We start from the raw sequence: 18,814 nt of genomic DNA, 5'->3' as shown, positions 1-18,814 counted from the left end.
TAGATCTATTGCAACTGCCCGCCGACCAACTTCCGGCGTCATCTTTAACGAACGATTGGCCGACGTAGGTTTTACGCACTTTTCGTAGGCAAACATGGCGGTTGAGCTGCAGTTGAGATTTGTTGCCATGTGAAATTTGCTGGTAAATATGATGAATTTACAATTTAAACGTAATATTTTTGCGGTATAATCCGTTAAGAAGTTACCTAAATGCCGTTAACTTTACCCAACGGCTGTGTGTACTGTAACACTTGGACCGTTACTCTATAGTTTAGTCCTCCTCAGACGTTAACGCTGGCTAATTCTGATCTGACAACCACGTTGTGTAAGTTTAGACACGAATATTGATGTGTTGTATTGCTTATAAACTGTATACTGATGTCAATATAAAGCAATAACCACCAAACAGTCTATATCAGGGATGGGCAACTTAAATGCTGGAGGGGGCCACAATTTTTCATCAACACTACCACAGGGCCACATATAGGACAGTGCACTTAACCAGATATGATAAAACTGCAATTTTAAAAATGTTTACAGTGCAGTAACTTTACATATTTCATGCTCAAATGCATGTATAAGAGTATAAATAGCAAAATGTTTGAAGCAAATAAAAAATAACCACTTACTGTGATTTCTTTTTTTTATCAGTGCAAGAACAGCAGACCAACATGAATTGCAAGAAGTCATTTTGTGCATTTTCACACTGCACTTTTAAGATTTCATGCTCAAATGCATGTAGTTGTACTAAGGGACACTTCAAGTGAGGGTGCGGGCCGTTTGCGGCCCCCGGGCCTCCAGTTGCCCATCCCTGGTCTATCTTATAAGATAAAGTGTTTAATCTGTGATGATATGATGCTAGACTGGAGCATATCTATTCCTTTAGGGTCCTGTAATCTCCAGCTCAATATCCTTGTTATTTGACGCATTTAACACTTTATAAAGAGTTTTTTGCACTTAGCTGTGTTTTTTCCATGTTTCTGTGTTTTATCTGTCTATTAATGTTATACTACTTGAAACCGTAGCCATCTCCAAGGTGGTTCAACAGATTTTCACCATTCAGACTGCATTAAACCTTTACCCAACTTCTTTCTTTTAGATTTTTAACAGCAGAGATAACCTTTACAAACACCTCACAATGTTAGATTATGTAGGACCCTGACAACATATGGATGACCCCACTGAGACACTGCAGTTTGGTTTTATTTATCTTTTATTTAAATGCAATCAAAGTGCAAGGCTTCGTTTACTTTCGTGTGTTTTCATCACACTGTTCTTGTTTTGTTTTTTCTTCAGAAATGGCAATGGTGAAAACCCCACGTGATAATGTGGGTCAAACCCCTGTGAAAAAGAAGAGGAACAAGGGCAAAATAACCTACTGCATCTTGTGTCGCAAGCAGCATTTGAAACATGTGAGTGGCTCTAACTTTACAAAGACATTTAAATGAGTGGCGGCTAGCAGTGGTAGAAGAAGTATTCAGATCCTTTACTAAAGTAAAAGTACTTATACCACACTGTTAAATTAATCCACTACAAGTAAAAGTCCTGCATTCAAAGCTTACTTCAGTAAATGTATAAAAGTATCAGCATCAAAATGTACTTAAAGTATCAAAAGCAAAAGTACTCGTTTTGCAGAATAGACCCACTCAGATTGTTTTGTATATTCCAAATATATTATAAGATTATTATTATTGTTGCATTTATGTAAGCAGCATTTTAATTTTCTCAAGGTGGTGCTAATTTAAACTACATAATATAGTGTTATGGGGTTTTATTAAAAAAATGTCTAATCACTTTAAATTGATCATGTTTTATGTGAAATCTCAACCTGAAAAGTAACTGAAGCTGTCAGCTGAATGTAGTGGAGTAGAAAGTTCAATATTGGCCTCAAAATGTAGTCGAGTAGAAGTACAAAGTTACATTAAAATGGGAATACTCAGGTAAAGTACGAGTACCTCAAAATTGTACTTAAGTACAGTACTTGAGTAAATGTACTTAGTTACTTTCCACCACTGGTGACAAGTGTGGGTTTATTTTTTCCCCGATAATAAATATAGTCTTGATAATATGTCTCTAATCTACAGGAAGCGCAGCATCATGTGCATAGTATGCTGCATCACAGAGAGATCGAGACGGTGCTGGGCAAGTGAGTGATGTTTCTCAGATATGAAAATAAATTCTCTTTTAATAAATTATTTTGCTTGGATGCATAGTATGATCTGAGAAAAGAAGTATATAAGTAGATAAATATACTGTTGTTATTAATATAATAATATACTTTCATAATATTTTTGAATAATTATATCATTTTTTGGATTATAAAAAGGCTTGAATTTCTATAGCTGCATGGTTAGCTCCCTTATTTTCCCTCATTGTCTTTGCAACATCTGTCAAGCAGTAAACTAATTGTATTTAAAGTTAAGTTTATTTATCATCAATTCACACAGAATATTTCTTGTTGTCATCGAAGATAATAAAATAATATTATATGCCCTAAAGCTAAGCTGATATCAGCATACAGTAGTTTATAAACAAACAAGGATTTCAAATGATGTTTATTTCATTACATTTAAAATAGAATGGCACCTTATGTAGGGCTGGGCGATATGGACCAAAAGTCATATCACGATATATTTAGACTGAATATCGATATACGATGTATATCCCAATATTTTTATCACAAAGTGAGAGCAAATGTTCAGTCAAAGCCAAATATGACATGTCACAAGTGGTTTAATTGAAACCATTTATTTAAGTGAACATAAATACTGTATAACAACAAGAATATATTTTTTAAATCAAAGCTCCATAAAGTGCACATTTAAATAAAATACCTTAAATAAAAGCTGCAGCTTGCCTGGAGCAAGGATCACAGTGCAAATTTGAACTACAGTCATGGAAAAAATGATGAGACCACTCTTGTTTTCTTCAATTTCTTGTTCAATCCATGCCTGGTACAACTAAAGGTTCATTTGTTTTGACAAATATAATGATAACAACAAAAATAGCTCATAAGAGTTCATTTTAAGAGCTGATATCTAGGACATTTTACATGGTTTTCTTGATAATAACCAAAATCATAAACAAGAAAAAACATGGAAAATGTCTAGATATCAGCTCTTAAATTAAACTGTCTGTCTGTCTGAACAAATGTACCTTTAGTTGTACCAGGCATTAAAATGAACAAGATATTAGAGAAAACAAGGGTGGTCTAATCATTTTTCCCATGACTGTATATCGATATATGCGATATGGTCTAATTCCATATCACATTTAAAATTATATCGATATATCTTTTATATGGATATATCGCCCAGCCCTAACCTTATATATAACATATGTCGAGGTGGTATTCTTCTGGAGTAAGATAAGATAAGATATGACTGTATTTATCCCACAGTGGGGAAATTTAGTTGTCACAGCAGCTCAAGGTACAGACATATAGATATAGAAAACAGAATAAAGAATATAAAAAAAGACATATATACATTATATATTCCCTTCTGCTCTGTATCAAATGTCAACACTTTTTTGTGCCGATAATTCCAACATGAACTGTACCAGCCAGAATTCTGACAGCTGCTCATATCTTTCAAAAATATTGTTTGTTATTATGCTCTCCCATTATCAGGGATTCACGACATGAATGCCACGCATGTATGGCCGCCTCCATGGGTTTAAAGGAGTTCGCTCAGCACATCGCCACGGCTCAACACAAAGCCAATCTGAAGATCTTGGTGTCTAGAAAAGAAAAGCCCCTCTGGCTGTCCAAGGCTCTAGGCGAAGAGGCGTTGACCCGGATCCTGGAACGAAACAAAGCACTAAGAAAAGACGAGTAATAATTTCACCTTTTTGTCTCTTCACATTTTATTCTCTCCATACTGTAATTTGTGTAAATAACATTTAGGGTTTTTCATTTACAGGAAGAAAGCATTGAAAAAGAGAAAAAAGAAGCGGAAGCAGGCAGCTGGTCAGAAGCAGGCAGCTGGTCAGAAGCGTGCAGAAATGCAACCGAGAGCCAGCAAAAAAAACATGGCGGCGTCCAAAATAGCAAAATTGGAAAAGTCCAGACAGGAGAATATGAGGACACGGCAACAGGTGACCTACCAGCAAGGAAGAATCAATGCAGTTGTTCAGAACAAAGAGAATAAAGTGTCCAGTCAGCAAAGGCCTTTTCAGCAAAGAGAATCTACTCTGCAGAATCAAAGCGGAAGATTGGCTTGTTTTTCAGAAGAGCCTGCTCCATGTTGCCCTTCTCTTCGAGACCAGTTCACCCAATCAGCCCAGCAGCCGATTTATGACAACAACTACTCTGTCAAAGCTGAGAGCTCCCAAACAGACATATATGTTAGAAGACCACACAACACCCAAGGAGGAACCACTAACAAGCCACAGCAATCATGGACTCAAATCAGCCAGCATGACTATTACAACAAGCAGTACGACGTTGACTTCACCAGCGATCACCTTCCTCAAAATGGAGCCATCGTCTTCGGCCCCAATGACAGTACGAGATCTCCTCAGCCGGGACAAGAACCTTCAGCTCACCCTGCTTCTGCAAACGCCAACGCGGCTCCTATACGGGAGGTCGACGTCAGTTCGATGCTGCGGCAAATCAGAAGAGCGCTGGGTCTGAGGGAGCCGTGCCGGGCCGACCGGGAAGCTCGGAAGCAGAACAGTCAGACAGGTGATCACAGCCGCGCGCAACACGCTGGAGCGGAGAAAGAGCAGCCAATGGGTGACTCCTACGCCAAGGAGACTACTCTTTCTAATCCAAAGCAGGCAACTCAGCATTGTGAGAAGAGCTCAACGTTTTCAAGTGACTCGGATGGACCCTCAAACAGCACGGAGCGAGAATCTGAGAGGCCCCTGGACTCCAAGACTTCTATTAGCCAGTGTTTGACCCCGCCCTCTGAGTCCAACCTGAACGTCACCCGCAAGGTTCGGATTGCCCACGGATCAGCCAAAGTTCAGCAGGGAACAGAGGCTGTGCTTAAATCAACCCTGAATAAGTTGCTTAGCTTATCAGGGGCCAAGAGTAAGATAAACTTAAGGGAAATGCATCAGGAGATGATAAGAAGGAAGACGGAGCGGTTCAAAGGCATGCCCAGGTAATCCTCTTCCTGTCTGTGTCCGTGTTACCTTTTGTTTACCACACAGAAGTTAAAGTTTTTAACTGTTAATTTGTTGCGGTAACAGGTTTGGAATAGAGTTGACAAACCGTCTGTCGGGCCAAGAAAGCTCAACACAAGCAGAGGACAGAGACACGACTCTGTCTGAAGGCTTCCACTGGGAGTCGGTCGCAGATAGTTCTTCAGGTGCAGACTGCATCGAAATTCCTCTTCTGCCTCAGGAGACAACGTATAATGACTTTAACACGGAAACAGAGTCAGGTCATCAGATGCAGGAGCCTGTGGAGCAGCCTGATGCAGCACAGGAAGGCTGCAGCCATCAGACGGTCGGAGCCGTCTCTGTGAAGACGGAGGCCAGCTTTGAGGGTGAGAATGGAGATTTGAGAGCCAACAGTAGTGCAAGCAAGAGGAAACAACATGTGGTGAGTAGTATTCAGATTCATTAAGTGTAGGGCACAGCTAACATCCAGCTGATACACTTTTACTGTTTAAAATTAATTATGAGGGCTTCCGGTCTAGCAGCCATGAGGTAGGCAGCATACTAACGAGCTCCCCGATCATTAAGGAAAACGCCGTAATTCTTTTGAGAGATTGTTTTATGTTAATATAAGAAGTTAAAGAGGCGTTTACAATATGCCCAAAACAAAACAACCTTTCACAGACGAAATAAAGGGCACAAACAGCCGAGGAAGAGTCAGCCGAGGACGACTCAGCTAGCCAACCGGACACAAGGGAGCTACAGGTGGATGCAGAGATGGTTAGCCTGCAGACAATCCTGCTAGAGCTGAGAGAGTTTCGGCGTGAAAACATAGAAACTCTCCGAGAAATACGGGAGGACATTAAGAAAACTAACAGCAGAATTGAAGTTGAAATGCGGACTTCAGAGACAGAGGAAAGAGTGCTGGGGCTGGAGGAGGCTACGAGCTGGAAGATAAGCTAACGATCAAGAGGGACGATCAAGAGGGACGAGCAAGACGGGAGAACATAAGAAGTCATGACATAGAGGAAGGGTCGGAGAGCAGCTCCACGTCGATGATATCATTCGTGGAAAAACTGCTGAATGAGAAACTAGCTGCCCCCCACCGGCGACCTGAAGATGCCCCCCTCCGGCCGATTCTCCCCCGAGATCCATAGTGGTCAAGTTCTCCAGCGGCAAAACTAAAGAAGAAATACTGAAACTGCTACGGCAAAAAAGGGGTTTCTGTATCAGGGCAGAAGATTTTTTGTGGATCATGACTTTGCTCCAGAGACCCTCAAGAAGCGCCGGGAATACGCGGAGGCTAAGAAGGTGCTGCGGGAGAATAATATATGGTTCCAGACACCTTTTCCAGCCAGAATGAGGGTATTTTACGAGGGAGAGACATGCTTGTACAACTCTGCAGAGGAGGCTACGAAGGACATGGTGAAGAGAGGTTTGTCCGTGACGGTGTTTAAACCACCGCCGAGCTTTGCTGACAAAGTGAAAAACCTGATGTGGCGCAAGACTCGGTCCCCAAAAGGAGCAGAGCAGCAGCCGGAGACTCCGCGGGATGGGTTTAAATGGAGATTGGACGTTTTCAGAAGATCTAACCGCTGAACTTATTAATGTGTCGGCGCGGACCCTCCGCGGTAAGGAGGCATGGTAGTAGATGTGGAACACATAATTAATAAATAACTGCCATAGGAGGCGTTTTGGTTAGGTTAATGACATTAATAATATTACATGTATGATCGGGGATGATCCGGCTATGCTTAAAGCATGGATCATTTTGGAAACTTAAAGGAGGGCCCTCCACAGCGGGAGACGAATGGAGGCTTTCCCTCCGAGCCGGCAAAACATCTGGGCTCCTTCAGGGTCACAAACGAGACCTCGCAACAGGAAGCTCAACCTGAGAAAATGGCGAAATGTATTAGGTTTATGTTTATCTGGGACTGTTCTAGTTATGTTCCTTTTTGTGTTCATGTTTTTATGGCGTTTGAGTGGAGGAGGGGGGTAAGATTAAAGATGATACCTTTTTTTGTTTATAATAATAACTTAGGTTGGCTTCTTACAATGTAAAGGGTTTACTAAACCCGGTAAAAAGAAGTAAAATTCTGGGCAAAATGAAAAAAGACAAGGTAGATATAATATTCCTGCAAGAGACCCATTTAAGCAATTCCGGGCATGCTAAACTGAAAAGGCAGGGCTTTAACCAGGTATTTTCATCGTCCTATAAAACAGAGATTCAGAAGACTTATCCCCCTTACTGGCCATCCGGGCATATAGGTTTTTGTAATATTTTTCAAAACAACCATGAATGTCGTGAAAGTCAAATTTCAATCCTTTGGTGATTGGATCTTTGATTTTATATACTACCCTCTCTGCTTGTTGTTTTCTTAATTTATAAGCCAGAATTTGAGCTGATCCTACAAGAGAAGCTAACATTCATTCTTAAGCTTGAACAAGATAAATTTGAAAGTTATTGGGAAAGTTGGACAAACTATCTAACAACTTAGAGGCAAGATATTGGTTAAAGTGATAAACCCCCTCTCGAGTTCTCGACTCCACTCATCTGGTTCTGTTTTTTGTTTCTGTTTCAATAACTATACTCGTATTAATCAGTGCTATACATGTATGCAGCAAACCATCTTTATTTAATTTACTAGTACTATCATTTGAGTTGATGTTGCTCTTGTCATCAATGTTATCACCCCATGATAAGGTACTGTTTGCAAAAGAAAACATGGATGAAGGAAGGTGTACATTGTGATTTTCGAATTATTATTAGGTATAAGTATGTCTTTATAGGAGTATTGCGATAGTGTAAATGCTTTTGCAAGGATGTGATTTTTATTTTTTTTTAATTTTTCTTCTCTTTAATTTATTTTCGTTTTTAAACCATTTTTTCTTTTCATGTATTAATGAAAAGACTTTGTCTACAAGATGTAGAACAACATGTATGTGCTGTTTTGTTTTTATTCAAATAAAAAGTTTAATAACAAAAAAAAATAATTATCATGTGTTCTTACAGTATGAAGACATTTCTGAAAATGAGCCAAGTGGCAGAAAGAGGAAAACAAAGTCAAACAAAGGTAATTCTGTTCAATAATAAACGCCCCTTAGCTGTACTAAAATCACCAAATGTCAATCAAATGTTCAAATGTTAGTTGTTAAATCTCAGTGTGTATATTTCCCTTGTTTTCCTACCTAGCAGACCAGGACCAAATGGACCAGCTGCTGGCTGTGTCTCTGAGGGAGGACGAGCTGAGCCACTCGCTGCAGGATTTGGACAAGTCTCTGGTCCAGGCCCGCAACGCCCTGCAAGCTGCCTACACAGACGTCCAAAGACTTCTGTTATTGAGACAGCAGGTACTGACAACATTAAAGACGGACATTATCTGCCGATATTGATCTATTTAAGGCGTACCGGTGTATATGCTGTCCGATATGTGCCATTATGAAAACTTTTTTACACAATTTATAATGCAGAAAATGTAGCTTGTTGTGATTTAGAAAGCTATTGGTGTTAGCTATTAGTTTTTTTTCTGCTTTTTTTGTATAATCAATTGACTGAAACTGGAAAGTAATGATGTTAATTTAGCTATTTATTTTATTATTATTTATTTTCTCAGTTATCATTTGTAGAATTGGCTGATAATACAGTGTGTAGTGGCAATTTTTTTCGAAAAATAAAATTAAAACAAACTAAATTTAAAAAATGCCACTGATGCACAATGGGTGTATGGTGTACACAGGAAAAGAAGCTATGAAGTCCATGCAAAATTGTGAGTTTCAAAGGTTTATTTAATGCAATTCGAGCAAGCAAACAAAGAGAACAAAGAAATCATGGCTCCTGCTGCCTCTCTTCGCAGTAGTAGAAAACCATAGCCCCCCCAGGTGCATGCCAGCCCTCTGCCTACCCACTTACCTATAACATCAGGCGCCCACAGTGTCAACCCAATTTCCATAAAAACACAAAAATACTGTGTAAACTAAATACGCTAAACAATTTTTGATGATTAAACTAAACAATTTGAAACAAACAATGTTATTTATTATTGAATAAAGTAAATGTTTGAGAAAGTAGCTCTCTGGGTACATTTGCAGAATAGGAAAAAATCAGTACAAAATCCACATAAAAAAAGATCTATAGTATAGTAATTTTTCGGTAATCAATGAATTTTCCCCTGTTAAATCAGTATCAGCATCGGTCTCAAAAATCCCATATCTGTCTGGCTCTACTAAAGATCTATATCTTTTAACCTTTTCCTCAGGTATTTTTCACAGGTTTTGATTGAATTGTTCTTCTTGTTACAGTTTACTGCTGAGGTCAACAGTCTGAGAGCCAAGCGCATTGAGATCCTGCAAGGAATGAAAGGTAGAGTTCGATAAAACTTTCTATTCATATGTTCAAGCCGTGGTCTCTGATTTAACTTTTTCTTTCTTTATCTCTCATCATCTAATGCAGCCAGCACCTCATCAGCAGCGTCTGCTGCTTCCCCAAGACCCTCTCCCCTCCCTTCTCCTGGTGCCTCCAGCCATCAGCCATCCCCATCAAACCCTGCATCTTCCATTAGCCCGCTTGCTCTGCCGAACATGCCAGTAAAGAAAGAAGGCTTGCCAGCATCCACAGCTGGTCAGGCCAGTCCGTTTGCCAAAACAGTCCCCTGTAACTCTGAACCACTTCAGGCTCCTGTGAAGCCGCCGGTGCCCTCGTTTCCCCCTGAGTTGCTCCCTACTCTGCTTCCACCACCGCCACTCATAGCTGCTCCTACAGCTGCTGTTACCTCTCTCAACCCACTCAGAACAGGCTGCTCTCCATCAGCAAGTGCAAAAAACAATTTCCCTGAATCATCTGCCAGGCAGCAGACAGTGAGCTTTGTAAAAGGAGAAGCACTGACAGTTGACAGTGATTCTGAGGAAGAGACAGGACGACGTCAAGCCAAGGAAAATGAGCCAGCAGCAGAGGTGCCAGTCTCAACATCTGTTCCCAAAAGTGGTCAAAACGTACCTGCTGCTCCGCCAGAAGACAATGGAGGGAACGAGAGCGACACCTCTGTCAAAATGATGGAGTCCCCCGACTGGGTGATCATTGATGTCGCTGAATCAGACAGTGACGGTGCACTAAATGTTCCACCAGTCCACCAAGAGCCTCCTCAGAAGTCCATCAGTGTGGAGTTCAGTCCTTCAAGCAAACAGACGGCTCAGCAAAATGATGCCGAGAGGTGAGATCAATCCTAAACATTATGAGCATCAATTTACATGTACAGATCTCAAAAAATTTGAATATCATGAAAAAGTTTAATATTTTTTGTCAATTATTTCAGAAAGTGAAACTCATATATTATATAGATTCATTACTCATAGAGTGAAATATTTCAAGCCTGTAATTCTTGTAATTTTGATGATTCTGGCTTAGAGGTAATGAAAACACAAAACTCAGTGTCTCAGAAAATTAGAATATTACATAAGATTCATTTAAAAAAAAAAAAGGATATTTTAAACACAAATGTCATGCTTCTGTTCATTTCTATACACTCAATACTTGGTTGGGCTCCTTTTGCATGAATTACTGCATTAATACGGCGTGGCATGGAGGTGATCATAATGGAAGCCTATGTCCAATATATGAGTTTCACTTTCTGAAATAATTGACAAAAAATATTGAACTTTTTCACAATATTCTATTTTTTTTAGATGTACCTGTAAGTGTGAAATGTCAGTGACTTTTCTCTCTCGACTTCTCAGGAAAGTTCAGCCGACGTCTGTGCCATCAAGTGTTGACAACGATTCTTTAGGTGAGCACTGTTTCTCCTGTTTTCTCCTTTCGATTGTTTTGTTGTTTTAAGAAAATTATTTTATACCTTTTCTTTTTTTTAAATATATTAATCATGTTCTATTATCCTTTCCTGTTGTATTATATTTTTTTAACTTTAAATTTTATTTTTTATTGTATTTTTTTTTTGTACTCACCATTGCTATTTTTTAATATATATATATATATATATATATATATATATATATATATATATATATATATATATACACACATAGGTATTTTCCAATGTACTTTTACCTGCCCAGAATTAGGCATTAAAACTTAGAAATTGATACATGCACTGGTGCATCTCAATATTAAACATACTTTTAGAATTTAGAATTTTTTAAAATTGTTTTTTTGTAATATTAAAAATTTTTTGAGATACCGAATTTTAGGTCTTCATTAAATGTAAGCCATAATCATTATAATTAGAAGAAATTACATAAATTAAGACATGAAATGTTAAATTCTGTGTGTAAAGAATCTATATAATGTGTTATTTCCACTTTTTGGATTGAATATCTGACATAAATAAACTTTTCTATGATGTCATTTATTGAGATGCACCTGTATGCCCTGAAAATGTCACTAACACTAAATTGTGTTGGGGAAAAGTGTCACAGGGCATGTTTGGATGCAAATATTGTGATATTTTAACAATAATCAATCTTTTTTTTCCCAACAGATTGTGTTGAGGTTGTCGAGGATGAAGAGCCTTCTGTGGGAGCTTTTGAAAATCACACAGGTCCTGTCCACGGCCTCCAAGTTCACCGGGGAAGATTGTACACATGTTCAGGGGACAACACAGCACGGGCCTACAGTCTGACGGTATGTTGATCACTGTTTAAAATTCATAACCCCTTTTTTCAAACCTTCCCTTTTTAGACAATCCAACCAAAACAATCAGTCTGTGTCATGCTCATTTACTGCCTTTTACACTTTTTTTTTTTGGTACCAGTTTTGGTAGCATTTATCTTGTCATTTTTTATCATTTTTTGACATACCAAGCAGCCAGTGGTGGAAAGTAACTAAGTACATTTACTCAAGTACTGTACTTAAGTACAATTTTGAAGAAGTCATACCCATTTTATGTAACTTTATACTTCTACTTCACTACATTTTGAGGCAAATGATTGTACTTTTTTACTCCACTACATAAAATACGTGATCAATTTAAAGTGATTAGACATTTGTTAACAGTATATTGAGAAGATAAAATGAATCCAACCGTGACAATGCTTAAAATGCTTCTTACATAAATGCATCAATAATAATAATACAATAATATATTTAGAATAAATATCAATCTGAGTGGGTCCATTCTGCATAACGAGTACTTTTACCTTTGACACTTTAAGTACATTTTGATGCTGATACTTTTGGACTTTTACTTCAGTAAGTTTTGAATGCAGGACTTTTACTTGTAGTGGAGTAATTTCACAGTGTGGTATTAATACTTTTACTTAAGTAAGAGATCTGAATACTTCTTGCACCACTGCATGCAGCAAAGCAGAAGCATCCATGGAATTATAAAACATGAAATATTAAGCTGATTATTTTGTCTCTGTGTATCCAGAACAGGGAGTGCCAAGCCGTGTTTGAAGGTCACACAAACAAAGTCAACTGTCTGCTGGTGTCGTCTCTGCCAAACATGCCGGCGCGTCTCTACACCGGATCCAGTGACCAGACGATCCGCTGTTACAGCACAAAGGTACAGGACGTCTGAACAAGCCCTGTTGTGATACACATTCGACCTTGTGATCTGTATGTGACCTTCATAGACTGTTAAATGGAAGTGAATGTAGCCTCTGCGAGTCTGAAAAGTTTAGCCAAGGCTGAAGTGCCTTAAAATTGCATTCTTTCTAACGACCAGCAGGGGGCAAAAACTAGGTCAGGTAAGGTAAAACTTTAATGTCCCTGAGGGGAAATTTGATTTAAAAACAGTAGTTTAAGACAAAAAGACATAAAATACAAGTGCGACATACATACAAGTGTTATAGTGCAAACAACACAGTTCCAAATTGTTGCTCACTGTTAAATTCAGTAAGATTATAAGAAGCTTAACGTCCTGACATCATTGCTTATTAAAAGTGGCAATAGCAGACTAAACATTCATTTGTCACCAGTTATTTTACAACACAGCCTGACCATTTTATCTAGTTTGTTTTTTGTTTTTAAGACTGAGATGTCCAAACCAACAGATAACATTAAAGGAAAGTACAGACTCAATAAAAGCAGAATGAAATATTTATAGGAAGGACTGGTCACACCAATTAACAAATTCATTAAGTACTGGGCCCTGATCATGTTGAGAACCCTGCAGAAGACTAACAATAACAGTCATCTGCGTACTCGGTTACAAAAATAAGTCAGATTGGATAGAAGTCTATGAGAAAAGGACCCTACTTTTCACTTGATTTATTACCTCAGTAAACATTCCCATAATGAGTAAATTGGTCTCAATCACTAGTTTGATTCTTTCTTTAATACAGCATGATGTTCATTTAGTAAATTATGGTCCCGTTTAGAGTGAAAAAGACGATAAATCGTATGTTTTAGGGCATGTTTTCAGTTCATGTATTTTTGGGGATTTTTTAACCCTTTAAAAAATAGGGAATTGTACGATTGCGTATTAGGGCCACGTATTAAAAAAAAAAAAAAAAAAAAAAGCAGACCAGGGAAAGGGGGGTAATATTTCGAGATTAAAGTGGCAAATCTATGAGAAAAAAGTTGCAGATTTATAGGATTAAAAGTGGCAAATGTCATAAATCGGCTAATTTTTTCTTGTAGATTTGTCACTTTTTCTCATAAATCGGCTAATTTTTTCTCTAAATATTACCCCCCTCCCCCGGGTCCTTTTTTTGTTTTTTCATACTTGTCCCTGATATGATAAGAGAAATGCTTCATTTGTTGATCCTTTTTTTGGGGCCAGTGAAAACTGGCTTTACTGGCATAGGTAATGTTTCTTTATGATTCCCTGTAGTTATGATTTATTTGTTTAATTGCTAATATGTTTTGAACCGTCATATACCCACTTCTGTAAGCTTAGAACAGCCTCCTGTCTTCTGTTTTGATTTCTTTGATGTTGATTTAATTTCTTTTCATTCTGTGTTTTATTTCTCTCCTCCTAGACCACAAAGTGTCTGGAGCAGATCTCTCTGTCAGACCGAGTGTTGTGTTTGCACATCGGCTGGAACATCCTGTATGCCGGACTCGCTAACGGATCTGTGGCTAGTCACGATGTACAGGTGAGTGAAGTGATTGTACAAGTAAATTCAGGGGAAGAAAATTAAGATCAACATGACATTCATTAAGCTTAAGATAAACTAATATGCTGTAGGGATGGGCGATTGGAAGAAACCTGCCAACTCAAGCATCTTTAACATTAACAATCAATTATTTGTTTAATCGTTATGTTTTTATACATACTCCTGGGCAAAATAAAAATAAATATATATACAGTAATATGCAAAAGCATGTTTGGATAATGGACACTTTTATTTTGAAAGAACGAAAAAAGACTTCCTGTTGATCGTAAAAACTCAAGTGAGATTAAACTGTAAAGATAGCATCAAGGAGTTCAATGTTTTATATTTTAGCGCCCAAAGTGGCATGAGGTTAGTTTTCACTGTAATCTTGCATATTTAAGTCTGTTTTGTGTTTAAATAAGTTTTGGATCAAATTAAACTCTGAAAATCGTTATTCATGATAGAAAGATTTGATACAGTAGGCTAGTTTTGCTCAAATGAATCCTCTCATATTTCTCTGTGTTTTATTGCAACTTTCAGTTTGCAAACTGTAGCTTTATCTAACTTAATTCTCAGCTCATTGGCTGATTGACGTATGGCAGCAGAACTGAATGCTCGGCGTGTTTCAGTTCAGTCAGTACTGATACAGTCAGTTAAAATTAAAATAAAAAAACACGCAGATTGATTAAAAATTCCACGTGATCGACCAAATTCTTAACGACCATAAGTAGATCATCGATGAATTATTCCCATCCCTAAACCAGAGTACTTGAATGACCAGGCTAAAAGAATTGTTTTCTAAATATCCTGAGCAAAGGTCTTTGTTAGCATAGGTCTTCAACCTCATCCTGATCTCTGTCTCGTTAGACTCTGAAGCAGCTGGATGTGTTTGAGTGCCACGGCCCGCGAGGTGTGAGCTGTCTGGGTACGGCGCAGGAGGGCGCCCGCAGGGTGCTGCTGGTCGGCTCGTATGACAGCACCATCAGCGTACGAGATGCCAAGAGCGGCTTGTTGCTGCGCTCGCTGCAGGGTCACACCAAAACTGTACTCTGTATGAAGGTGAGGACACGTCTGGACCACCTCCTCTCTCATCTGTTTAAACAGCCCCCAAGCCCCACTGGAAATTTGATCATTAAAAAACACAGCACAGTTTTTGGGTGCAATAAAGTGACATCGACATGCCTCAGGGTTGTGGGGTTCAGAGGGTTTATAGAGGGGCAGATAAGCAAACCAATCGTGCATTTTATGACTAAAGCATGAACGTTTCAGCATATAATCTACACACCTAAAGCTTGTATTTTAGACGTAGAGGCAGTTTGTATTTGACCTCTGGTGACCTTGAGAGGTCGTTGACCTCAGTTTTGCATTTTTCCATTTTTTGCACCATCACCAAATTTAGTTTAAAGCCTCAATTTGGCAATAGGGGCTCTTTACCCTACAAGTATATGGACATTTTTTTTCAGGTATAAAGGTAGAGACTTGTTACATGGAATTTTATGACTGTCAAATCTGAAATGCCCCCACGTCTGAAATAAAACTTCATGGTCTATAGAAACCATGGAGAAAGTTTCATGCTTTAGTCATAAAATGCACAAAACCTTCCATATATGAGCTTTTCCGCTCCACTATGAACTCTCCAGATAAGGAGACTAAATAAATTGAAATTCAGTTATTTTTCTGCAGATGCTTCTCAAAAGTGTCTAAACATATGATTTACATCTTCTTAACAGCTGGAAATACTTTGTTCCGTTTGAATTCTGAAATAAATAGCTATATTTTGAGACATTTGGTCTAAAAGTTTCAGTTTTATTATTACTTTAAGATGAAATGTAGATCATCAGGTGTACTAAAATACATTTCCTTTGTTGTTTTCAGGTGGTGAATGATCTGGTCTTCAGCGGCTCCAGTGACACATCTGTCCATGCTCACAACATCCATGTAAGTGATGTAGCAGGAGATTTCAGCAGAGTTTTATTCTTGCAAAGGTCAAGAGATCAAAACTCAACTCAAATCAAATGTTAATTTATGCAGATTGTCTGGGTTTGTTTCATTACCATCTTCTTTTTTTTTTAGACTGGTGAGTTGGTTCGTATCTACAAGGGTCACAATCACGCCGTCACATCGATCGTCATTTTGGGGAAAGTTATGGTGACCGCCTGTCTGGATAAACTGATCCGAGTTTATGAGCTGCAGGTACAGGATTTATGACTTAATTTTACAACGGTTGACAGACGTTCAACACTGTATTTTGAAAATGTTGATAAGATATGAAAGAGAAAGCATTGAATTTTCTGAACAAGTTATTTATTTAAACGTTGTATTTTTTTTCAGTCTCATGACCGCCTGCAGGTGTACGGGGGTCACAGTGACATGGTGATGTGCATGGCTGTGCATAAGAGCATGGTATGTTGACTACAACTGTCCCAGACATCATTTTGAATAAAAACTTTTATGAAAAGATGGATGGGTATAATATTAAACTCTCTACAATTGTTTGTCCCTATCAGATCTACACAGGCTGTTACGATGGCAGCATTCAAGCTGTGCAGCTCAACCTGATGAAGAACTTCCGCTGCTGGGTAACACCTAAATATCATTATAGAGAGACAATCCTAAAGGAAAATGTTGATATTTTATATATTAGCAGTGGTGGAATGTAACTAAGTACATTTACTCAAGTATTGTCTTTTGACATACTTACAAGTATTATTTTGACATACTTGTACTTTACCGGAGTATTTCAATATATGTAACTTAATACTTCTACTTCACTTTTATATTTTAGAGGCAAATATTGTACTTTTTACTCTAAAACCACATAAATGTATATTAAATAGTTACAGTAAGCCATACGTTGACAATAGTAAAATGCTGCTAACATAATCAATATCTATAATAATAGTACATTGATATTTAGAATATATTAAACATTGGTTAATTTTGATAATTAGTACTTTTACTTTTGATACTTTAAGTACATATTGATGCTGATACTTTTGTACTTTTACTTCAGTAAGTTTTGAATGCAGGATTTTTACTTGTAGTGGAGTAATTTCACAGTGTGGTTTTAGTACTTTTACTTGAGTAAGAGATCTGAATACTTCTTCCACCACTGATTAACAGGGATGGGAATTATTGTCATTAATAATGACAATAACAATAACAATACAATTTAATTATAGAGCGCTTTTCAGTAAGCTTAAAGACACTTTAAAAATTAGTAAGCACAATTTAAAAAAACAACAGCATAAAAACAGTTTAAAAGCACGGACGGGAAACAGAGATGTAATATAAAATAACTAAAACCAGTCATGCATTACAAGCCATTCTGAATAAGTGAATTTTTGTTGAGTTTTTTGAAGGTGGGCAGATCAGTACAGCCACGGATGGGTTTTGGCAGGGAGTGCTAGATGTATTGAAGTTCATTGAGTTGACTTTTTTTATATATAAGATTTTATTCATAGCAATGCTATTATCAATTCTGCTTTATCATTCTTAATTGATTCCCTCTGTTATTCCAGATCAGTTTCCTGCATGAGGAAAAAAGTAGTCCCACAGTTTTCTGCTGTTTAAACACTTTAGTTTGAAGTTATTGTTTTGAAATTTTCAACTGTCAAACATGTTTGCATCAATAAAATATATTTTGTTTATGATTTTTATCAGTTTAATTAGTGCCTTTGCTTGGATCCACTTACAAGAATAATATCCAGCATTCTTCTTAAAAGTGTTTGTTTATAAGATTTGTTCTATATTCATATTTTTGTATCTTAACGTGCATCTTTGTGTGACCTTTGCCTTCTGTCCAGTGGCAGAATTGCACTCTGATGTTCGGCATGTCGGAGCATCTCGTACAGCACCTCGTCAGAGATCATAGCAACCCCAACCTGCAGGCCGTCAAATGTCGCTGGAGAGGCTGCAGCTCATTTTTTGGCACACAGCAGTCTGTTAGAGAGGTAAGGAACCAATCAGTGTATGAGCTAGGCAATGCAATTCCTTCCTTCCTGGCTTCCTGTCTGTCAGATAATTGATTTCAAAATGCTATTGTTGGTCTACAAAGCACTGAATGGTCTAGGGCCGAAATACATTTCTGATCTTCTGCTTAGCTAAGAACCACCCAGAACTCTCAGATCATCAGGCACAGGTCTGTTCAGTGTTTCCAGAGTCAGAACTAAACATGGAGAGGCAGCTTTCAGTTTTTATGCTCAACAAATCTGGAACAAACTCCCAGAAAACTGCAGATCTGCTGCAACTCTCAACTCTGTTAAATCAAGACTAAAGACTTTTCTGTTTGCCACTGCCTTTACTGCAGTGTAACTTTTTATCAGCTCGCGTTCAATTTTATTTTATTTTATACTTTTATATTTTTTGCATTTCTGATCTTCTGACTCCTCTCGTTTAGCAATATGAGTAGAGAATAAAATAAAGGACTCTTCTCATTTAGCGATATGAGTAGAGAATTAAAAATATATATATATATATATATATATATATATATATATATATATCTGCTAGCTTTCAATTCTAAAATGTTATGTTTGAATGTACTTCTATATTTTTTCCTAAATATTTTATCTGCTTGATTTTAGTCTTAGTTTTTTATATTTGAATGGCATTTTATATGTCTTTTTTTAAATGCTTGTAATGTTTTGTGTAA

General features: G+C 37.7%; 1 protein-coding gene across 3 annotated transcripts in view; it reads left to right on the top strand.

The window, feature by feature from the left end:
• Window positions 1-69: 69 nt before the first annotated feature.
• Window positions 70-18,814, top strand: part of znf106b (zinc finger protein 106b) — a 20,730-nt gene continuing 1,985 nt past the window's right edge. Inside the window, exons 1-20 of one of the 3 annotated variants that reach the window (XM_059355799.1) lie at window positions 70-142; window positions 1,297-1,412; window positions 2,085-2,146; window positions 3,632-3,835; window positions 3,924-5,111; window positions 5,200-5,554; window positions 8,123-8,183; window positions 8,303-8,460; window positions 9,409-9,469; window positions 9,560-10,316; window positions 10,840-10,889; window positions 11,598-11,740; window positions 12,489-12,623; window positions 14,044-14,160; window positions 15,028-15,219; window positions 16,036-16,098; window positions 16,234-16,353; window positions 16,492-16,563; window positions 16,668-16,739; window positions 17,967-18,113. In XM_059355799.1, coding sequence (XP_059211782.1) covers window positions 1,299-1,412; window positions 2,085-2,146; window positions 3,632-3,835; window positions 3,924-5,111; window positions 5,200-5,554; window positions 8,123-8,183; window positions 8,303-8,460; window positions 9,409-9,469; window positions 9,560-10,316; window positions 10,840-10,889; window positions 11,598-11,740; window positions 12,489-12,623; window positions 14,044-14,160; window positions 15,028-15,219; window positions 16,036-16,098; window positions 16,234-16,353; window positions 16,492-16,563; window positions 16,668-16,739; window positions 17,967-18,113 — 4,071 coding nt within the window. In that variant the 5' untranslated portion in view covers window positions 70-142; window positions 1,297-1,298. Of the gene's footprint in view, window positions 326-1,296; window positions 1,413-2,084; window positions 2,147-3,631; window positions 3,836-3,923; window positions 5,112-5,199; window positions 5,555-8,122; window positions 8,184-8,302; window positions 8,461-9,408; window positions 9,470-9,559; window positions 10,317-10,839; window positions 10,890-11,597; window positions 11,741-12,488; window positions 12,624-14,043; window positions 14,161-15,027; window positions 15,220-16,035; window positions 16,099-16,233; window positions 16,354-16,491; window positions 16,564-16,667; window positions 16,740-17,966; window positions 18,114-18,814 lie in introns of all 3 variants that reach the window. The other 2 variants (XM_059355800.1, XM_059355798.1) reach the window with 2 other exon arrangements.

This window comes from Centropristis striata, chromosome 18 (genome assembly GCF_030273125.1).
Source record: "Centropristis striata isolate RG_2023a ecotype Rhode Island chromosome 18, C.striata_1.0, whole genome shotgun sequence".
Taxonomy (NCBI): domain Eukaryota; kingdom Metazoa; phylum Chordata; class Actinopteri; order Perciformes; family Serranidae; genus Centropristis; species Centropristis striata.
This window is presented reverse-complemented; position numbering and strand designations above follow the sequence as displayed.